General features: G+C 31.2%; 1 protein-coding gene across 2 annotated transcripts in view; it reads left to right on the top strand.

Moving 5' to 3' along the window:
* The first annotated feature begins 2,523 nt into the window (after window positions 1-2,523).
* The window catches only part of LOC120587607 (receptor tyrosine-protein kinase erbB-4-like), a 50,475-nt gene continuing 43,853 nt past the window's right edge, over window positions 2,524-9,145 (top strand). For both annotated transcript variants that reach the window (XM_039844681.1, XM_039844680.1), the window contains exons 1-3: window positions 2,524-2,675; window positions 4,927-5,002; window positions 8,424-8,570. In XM_039844681.1, the coding sequence (XP_039700615.1) occupies window positions 2,526-2,675; window positions 4,927-5,002; window positions 8,424-8,570 (373 nt within the window). In that variant the 5' untranslated portion in view covers window positions 2,524-2,525. The remainder of the gene's footprint in view (window positions 2,676-4,926; window positions 5,003-8,423; window positions 8,571-9,145) is intronic.

Genomic DNA, 9,145 nt, shown 5'->3' with positions numbered 1-9,145 from the left:
AAATATATATATATATACACACACACATATATATACACATATATACATATACATATGTATATATGTGTATATATACACTCTTAATAAATATAAACATATATACTATATATATGTATATATATATGCAATTAACATAGCTCATGGACTGCCTATTTGCAATCTTTATTTTACACTCTTATCACTTTTCTTCTGTATTGTTACAGTGGCTCCTAACTTCAGCTCTATTTGTATCCAGTCTATACTCTCAGTGGCACCAAGATACCAATGATAATTGTCTCACTCTCTTTTTTGAAACAACTTCTGCATTACCACATTGAACGCTGCATAAAATACAAGTCCAAATTCTCTACCGTGACATATAAAGGGCCCTTCCTGGATCTAGTCCCTTCTTCTTTATTCAGTTTCACCACTCAGCACTCTTCCTTTCTTATACATTATTCTCCAGAAATACAGAATTATATGCAATAACCGTGTTATTGATGTCTCTGTGCTTGTTCTCTTTATCTGCAATTTGTATCCTCACCTTGCCATCTGGTGGATATTATTCAAAACTTACTTAGGTCTCAGTATCCCTCTGAAGTCTCCCCCTTATGCACACTTGCTAGACTGTGTTACAAATAGTCCTCAAGACACAGCTCTGCTTAAACGCCTTACATGCATCAAACCGATCCATTAGAGTTTGCATTCCAAATCTGCCCACTTTATTAATTTAATTTTGCCCACCTTTAATGTGTACACCTTGTCTGACTCTTTTTGTCTCTCTGGTGTCTAGCATAGTGCTAGGGACATAAAATACGTGTTCTATAATTGTGTATGGATCTGAATATTAACTTGTTACCGATACGTTTTCCATATCCTGATATGAAGATGGTAAGAAACAGAATAATTAATGTTTTTGTGGACATTTCTTAAAAGAACAAAATTATTGAACATATATCATCTCCAAGAAAATAAGTTTATTTTTTTTTGATCCTTCGAGTCATCTAAGGGCTATGTTTTCAGATTCACTCTATTCTGTAAATTTCCAATTTGGCATAATCAAACAGAAAGCACTGTTTAGAAAAGAGGGCAAAACCCCCATAAATCCCAGTTCTAGGCTGATTTCAGAAAACTCTAATACGTGTGGTGTCACCCAACTTCTAACAGATTAGACTATATCAGGCAGTATCTCCACTGGTTGTGTTTAATGGACATTTATATAGGGTTTGGCTCATGACGCTGTTTGAAGCAATTTTCTCTTTACACTACACCGGGTATATGGTTCATAATTTTTTGACCTGTGTGATTTATTTGTCTGTTTTCCACAGCTTTTGTTTTGACATCAGAACAGTTTATCCTTCAAAGTCCTGCAGTTGTAATGTTAACTGCCAACAGCATTGATTTGCAAATGGCATAAGAGTATGCTTTAACTATTTTATAATAATTCTGATTTGCTTTTGAATGACAATATTTTTTACCACTGACATCCTCAAATAAAGATCGCTCCTAACTCTTTAATAAAAATATGTTTATTTAAACAAAATATATTCACTCTAGCCCTCTGATTTCATTTCCTTGGTTTTTTATCAACCTTTCTATTAAGGCTATCATTGAATGATTCTTAGTCTCCCTACTGCTGAGGTAATAATAATTATTACTTCTATGAAATTTTAAAAATCTGTATAGATACTAATATATATGTTGTCTGTACATAGATGGTATATGTACATGTAACATATGCATCTATATGTATATGAATATATGTGTACATAGATGTGTATATATATATTAGAGGGAGAGCCAGTCATATCTTTTCTTGGCAATCAGCAATACATTTTACTTTTAATTACTCCACATGTTTCATGAAGACGATATATTAAAGGCTAATTTGAGGGTCATTATAAACTATGTAATTTCACTTGTGAGTTCTTACAATGACTGCTAATGTCATCAAAGCCATTTTTTTTTTTAAATTATAGGCTTTTAATGACCCTAGGGCATACTTTACTTTTTGCGTAATTGATAAGAATAATATAATTCTTCAACCTTGATAGACTCTATCATGGTGATTTTGGCACCATTAAATCTTCATATGAAAAGTCTTTTAAAATTATGGATAGGTATATCTGTTTGGAGTGGATGTGTAGGGGCAAGAGGACATGACACAGAAGTTGTTGAGAACAATTAGGTTTATGTGGATCGGTCCAAATATATGTTAGCTTATCTACTAAGGCACTTGTACAACTCACTAATGAAAATGTTTGCAAAAGACTATCAAGTCTTTGGATAAAAATGACCTAACATTTAGCTTATGTGCAGGTAATATATTCTTTTTTATAGGAATTTAGGGAGAAAAGGCCACAAGCTATTTGTGGTTTACTTTTTTATCCCAGGTTTTCTCTAACTTTGAAAATATGCCAGGGTTATACTTTACTTAGAGAAATCAAGTACTTTCAACTGACTGCTAAGAAACTCCTTTTTAGAGAATGGAAAAGCCAAGGCATTAACTATCTATTATTGGGGAACTTGGTGTTTTTCAGGGAATGATGTATCTGGAAGAAAGACGTCTTGTTCATCGTGATTTGGCAGCTCGTAATGTCTTAGTGAAATCTCCAAACCATGTGAAAATCACAGATTTTGGACTAGCCAGACTCTTGGAAGGAGATGAAAAAGAGTATAATGCTGATGGAGGAAAGGTGGGTATCTTTTTGAGAGCAATAATGCTTGAAAACATAGTATGATATCCTTTTATCTCTTTATATGTTATAGGAAGAAGCCAATAATCCTGAGGTTTATAAAGTCCCAGTTCTACCATTTGACTTCTCTCCTGCCCAGGGTAAAAAATATAGAAAGAGAATATGTTACTAACTTCTATTTCTCAAAAGTAGCTAAAATAAGACAATATACTCCTGGACACATGTGGTATTTATGTCAGGTTCAGTATTGGAAAGTAGGAGAATCTTTAGGGACTCCAGAAATTAAACTTTGATCCAGAGCCATTGAAATTATTCCATTGACCCTAAAAGCACAGGACTGACTCTTACATAGGGATACAATCTCTCTCCCATAGACTGGAGAGAAGCTTGGCTACTACCAAGAACCATAACTCACTGAAGATTGACCATCCTCTAATGCTCCTATACCAGATATAATAGATTCCTCTTATCTGGCTCTTTTTTTAAAGCGTTTATCATAGTGCATGAGTTACCAATTTACTTTATTACCTCACTATTTCCACTGGAATGTAATTTGCTATATTCTAGGGGTCTGAACAGTGCCACAGCCTCTTGAATCTTTTCTGACTCTGTAGCCTCAGGGCTCTGCCTGACAACTGCGCCCCTTCCATATGTTCATGCCTTAGTTCCAACACTTGTCTTTCCTCATTAACCCACTGTTAAATTTGCCATTCTTGGCTAACCAAGAAGCATAGTCTTCATGTGAAGCTCCCTCTAGCTTGATCTGGGAAAACTTAGATCATGAGAGGTCAAATGAAATAAGCAAATGCACCTTTAATCTATGGTTATGCTAAAAAAAAAAATGTTATTTATATGTCATAGAAATATGTTTTTTACATGAGGTATTCATCATGGGCCATCTAAATATATATTATAAATATTTTGCAATGATAGGATTCTAAATGCTTAACATGATTTTTATACTAAATTTTATATAACTGTATATATTCAAATGTTATCATAGGGCAAAAAAAAGAATTTCTTGTTTTAAAAAACTTCAGTTCTGTAGTGTTACCTGGCTTTTTCTTGATTTTGTTTTGCCTGTTTACTACAAAACTGCAGTAGTTGGAGACCACAGCTTTGAAATTCACTACAAGATTACACAGAAGTAGAAGCCCATAAATCACATGACTTCACTTGTCTTGAGAACATACAGCTGTAAGATTTGTCTAAAGCAAGATTCATTATAGCTTTAAATGCCTAGTAACCGTTCTTTATCAAGCCACCTGTGATTTAAACTTACTTATTTAGCACAATGTCCGTAGTCCATAAAGTTGGCTAACTCCTTGCCCATAGGGAAATTACTTTTCAATGTGTCTTATGTTCCCTTTCACTGAATACTGTGATTCTGTCATAGAGTTACCTTGGTGTCACCTTGGTGAGCAGCCAACCTCATGATTTCAAGGGCCTATTTAGTTTTAAGCTTTCAACTGCAAAGTAGAGGTGTTTATCTTTATTCCATAGAATCTAATTATATTTTCAGCTATCTAATGCTACCTTTCATAGCTGAAACTCATTCTGCTGACCCATCAGTGGCAGAGTATGTGAGTTGAGTAGTTTTGCTTGGAATGATGATGGATTTGTACTGATTCTCTCACATTCTTTTATATAATTCCTATATTGAAAATGGTACATATTTTCAATACTGGCTAACCAAGATGTGAGAGATCATTTGTGGCTGAAGAACTAAGCAAGGCTAACTTGGAATTCATTATTTTAGGTGTTTTAGTGACCAAATTATATGAGAGGAGAGGGAGGGGTAAAGTGTAGAAATAGACCACTTTACTGGTGGCTGACATTTGTCTGAGGGTGAAAAGGAATAACTGAAAATGTAAGGAACCTCATTTTGGGGGAAAAATATAATGTGACCTCATTTTTACAAGTAAATGCTTGATGTTTAGAATTGTTGTCATAATATTAACTAGTAACTTAATTATTGAACATTAATAACTATAAAATGTTATGCTTGTTTTATTTTACTTTTCACTATTTATGAAGATTTTTAAGAATAAATATATATTTAGGTTGATTCACTTTAAGAATTTTGTTTCAATTTATTTGTTCAATTTATATGAAAAATAACATATTTATATTTTCTGTACATACAGTCAAAAAATATATAATTGAAGTAAGTCTAGAGAATTACATTTAGGAAATAACTACAGAAAATACTTTTTATATAACTACACTTTCACTTCTTATTTCTTTATAGATGCCAATTAAATGGATGGCTCTGGAGTGTATACACTATAGGAAATTCACCCATCAGAGTGACGTTTGGAGCTATGGTAAATAAATCTTCCCTGTGAATTAAGGCTTTTAAGACCAAAATAAATATATTAAGTTTATGTAAAATATCTTAAGTCAAATTATTTTATTGTGTTGAAAATACCTACTTATAACCCTTGCTTTCTAAAGAAATTAACTTTTTACTCTTCTATTTAAAAAAATAAAAACTCTAAATACTATTGTTACCTACCTTTTTTGTTAATCCTTGCTTCTCTAAAATTTAATATATTAATATCATAGTTGAGTTGTCTACCATAACCTTTGGTTGGGTAGCAAATTATCTGATCATTTTGACACATACACACACACAAAAAAACCAAAAACGACTTTAGGTGCAATTTCACGTTATCTCATGGCCTTAATTTTCAACAACTCTTTGAAAACATAACTCTAAGTGCAATGAATGTTTTAAAAAAGAACTTTCTTTTTTATGGGAATCTCTGTTCTATAGTAGGAAAATAGAGATTACTGTTATAACAAAGAATGATTAATGAAAACAGTAAGGTAAAATAATAAATGTGAGGAGAGAGATGAGAGAAAAAATTGCTAATTGCAGCTTTGATTTTAATTTACAAATTATTTTGGAATAAACAGATATATTACAGAGTGAATAATATGAACTAGAAAAAAGTGACTTTTATGTTTAGAAAATATATTTAATTGTGTTAGTTCAGTTGTTGAGATGAGCTACTTTGCATCCATCTGACTTTTTACAACTAACGTTCATCCAGGTATTAATAATAATGTTAACATCTTTTCTAAATATAAACACACCACATAAAATTAACATTTCTTACAAACTAAAAGCACATTGTCTCTAAATAAAAAGGTGATGTTGGGACTTAAAAACATGGTGGAATTTATTTTACTCAAATTTAAGCTCAATTTTTTAGTTTTTTCTAATTTTTAGAGAAAAGAATAAAACCATTCATTCACGAAAGAACTTATGTATGCCATAGGAGGTATTAAAATTTCCATGTAGGCTTCACGTACTCTACTCAGCTGAAAAGCAGAAAAGGTTATGTGTTTGAGTTTTAGACCAATACGGGGGAATTTTTGACAAACTTAGTTGTTAAACTGTTAGGACTAAATAGAAAATAAATTTATCACATATAATATACATATGATAGATTTATATACTATGTGATATATGTTTACATGTAGATAAACATTTATATATGATATACATTTATATATTATAGGATATAGATTTATATATTTTATACAATAGATTTATATGTTATCACGTTCCCCCCGCTTTTTTTTCTGCTTATGTTTCCTTGAATTAATGTGGCAATCTGCTCAGGCAAATTTTGAATGACCTCTAAAATAAGAAAAAAAAATATCTATCTATCTATTAAAGTAAATGTTAGCAGGGCAATCGCATTGTTAATAGTAAACTGTACCTATGGGGGAAAATCCTGTTATTCAGGTTATAATGTTTATCTTCATGTTTAGTTGCAAATTCTCAGGAGCTATTCAATAAAAATAAATGATAGATAGATAGATAGATAGATAGATAGATGATAGATAGATAGATAGATCTCTGTTTTGAGACATAACACAGGTCATCATCCCATAAACATGAAGCATTTTAAGATTTTTATGATATAGAATCATCAATTGCAAAAAGTACAAAAGGTGGAGACAGATACATAATCTTGTTTACAGTGCATCTTTTTGGGAAATGGCCACTGGGCGAATCTTTATTTTTATAAAAATAAACATGCATCAGCTATGGTTTTTATCTTGAAATGATAGAATTGTAAATTTTGAGGATGTTTCTGATTTAGTTTTCCTGAGATTGTCTTTCTGCATGAAGTCATCTCTCTTTAACCCTATCTTGTCATCACTTCTGCAAATATATATTTGGATTATTATTGGCAGACGTGGGTGTTTTGATGTTTCTGCTGTTGTTTTTGTATTTGTTATTATATTTTCTATTACTTTTATTTGTAATTGCTTTGTATCTTGCTTATATTAGAAGTTCTGATAGAGATGTGAGTATCCATTCTGTCTTTTGTAACTGTGTAGATAAGTTAATAAATGTTCTCATTAAATAAATATTCTATAAATACGATTGACTGAATAAAAAAGAACAGTCATCCACTTATTAACTTGTTCCAGTCTGTCTCATGTGCAATAAGTTTTAATCACTGGTTTTATGGAGCATTCTTTAATATGTAAATTAAGTAGAATTTAATAAAGATCAAATAGTTAAATTGTGTCACTACTTGACAGGTTTACATTATACATAAGAATCATAGAATATAATATATAAATATTAACCAAAAATATCAAGTAATCGTTAATGTTACTATTATGAAGGATAAGTTGAAATTCATATATACTTTTATATTTTAAGATTTTTATTTTTATTATTAGTCAATGATAACTGTTTATAAGCTAAAAGAGAGTTCAGTTTGAGTAAATAATTTATTACGAATGGCAGTGAAAAGAAAACATAGCCCTAATTAATAGATTTTATGTTAAAAGATATCTGTATGTATGCATCAGTCAAAATCTCTTGGTAATAATATTGTGCTCAGATAGCTATTTCTGAACTTATAATCTTTCTCCTTAAGAAAATTCTAACTTTTTATTACAGAATTATTAGATTATAAAGAAGAGATCTGTAGTGTATATATTATTGCTCAAATCACAATCATTATTATTATCAAAGCTGGCTATTTGTATGCTAATATTTAAGGTGTCGGCTTTTGCAGAGGAAATGTTCTAGTGATTCAAGAAAGTAATTTCAGTATCTAAGGAATATACTATGCCCTCCCCTTCAATTTTGTGGTGCCTACTTCACATGTATTATATCTCACATGTGGATCATTCTTCACTCAGGCTATCCTGTGTGCCAAATAAATTAATCAGTTTTATTCCACTTGTTCTATTTATATTAGTTAAAAAGGGGACTAATTATTTACCATAACATAGGATAATCATTCAGGAATCCAGTTTAGCCTTTAGGGCTTTTGATAGCACAGATGTTAATATCAAATTTAGTCAATATCAGATTTTACCTACAGTAGTATTTACTTGGTACTGAATCCACATGTACCTAGTAAATAAATTGTTTTATAGGCTCTAATGTGATATAGTGAAACTTAACTTGAGTCGGCAAACATTAACATTATTTGTAAGTTAGAAATGGGGAAGATTCAGTATTCTGATATCCACTCTAAATTGTCTCTGCTACCCATTAAAAATTTCAAGACAGTATAGGAGAATTGAATTCTCACAAGGATTTTGTCATTGGGCTTCTCACAATGGATATAGGAATCAGAAGATCTTCTCTTTAGACTATTTTTGCTTGCCCTCTTGGGAGCATTCTTTTGCCAGTGGCATATTACTGGTTTGTTCAAAGTATGTTGTTAATATGCTTATGTAAGAATTTGCTCTCCAATTTAGGAGTCACTATATGGGAACTGATGACCTTTGGAGGAAAACCCTATGATGGAATTCCAACCCGAGAAATCCCTGACTTATTAGAGAAAGGAGAACGTTTGCCCCAGCCTCCTATCTGCACTATTGACGTTTACATGGTCATGGTCAAATGTAAGATTGCAAAATAATTTTATCATCACCATCATCATTCTGAGTAAAGTAATAGTACAGATTAATCTACCTGCATAAAGTTTCTGTGTATTAAAAAATATAAAAGTTCAAAAATAATTATGAAAAGATCATGTAAATACCAGTTTGTTGTCATTATCATTAATATGAAGCAATATCATGCTTCCATGTTATGAAGTCAAATTATATGACTCTTACTCTTGTTCATTTCACTTTGAGTCTTATCATTTCCATGACAAATTGTCTTTCATAAAGAGATGTAATTAGTCATAACAATGTTAGTAATTTTTATAGAAAAAGAGAAGACTAAACAAATAATCTAAATATAAAGAAAGAAATCTTGAAACTGATAGTTTAAAAAATGAATTAAATGGAAATAGGTTTACCAGTTTTAGTCAACAGGAAATTGGCAGGAGAAAGTGGATGGTGGGAAGGAATTAAACTAAAAAGATTATGAACGTTTACTTTTTACAATTCCATCATTTGTTTGCATCTAACTCTCTTACTTATCTTTCTCCTTTCTGTGCCCCGGTACATATGTATTATAAATGTGTTTT

The sequence above is a fragment of the Pteropus medius genome, unplaced genomic scaffold (genome assembly GCF_902729225.1).
Source record: "Pteropus medius unplaced genomic scaffold, Ma_sr-lr_union100, whole genome shotgun sequence".
Taxonomy (NCBI): domain Eukaryota; kingdom Metazoa; phylum Chordata; class Mammalia; order Chiroptera; family Pteropodidae; genus Pteropus; species Pteropus medius.
The sequence above is the reverse complement of the archived record's forward strand: the minus strand, read 5'-3'. Positions and strand labels throughout refer to the sequence as shown.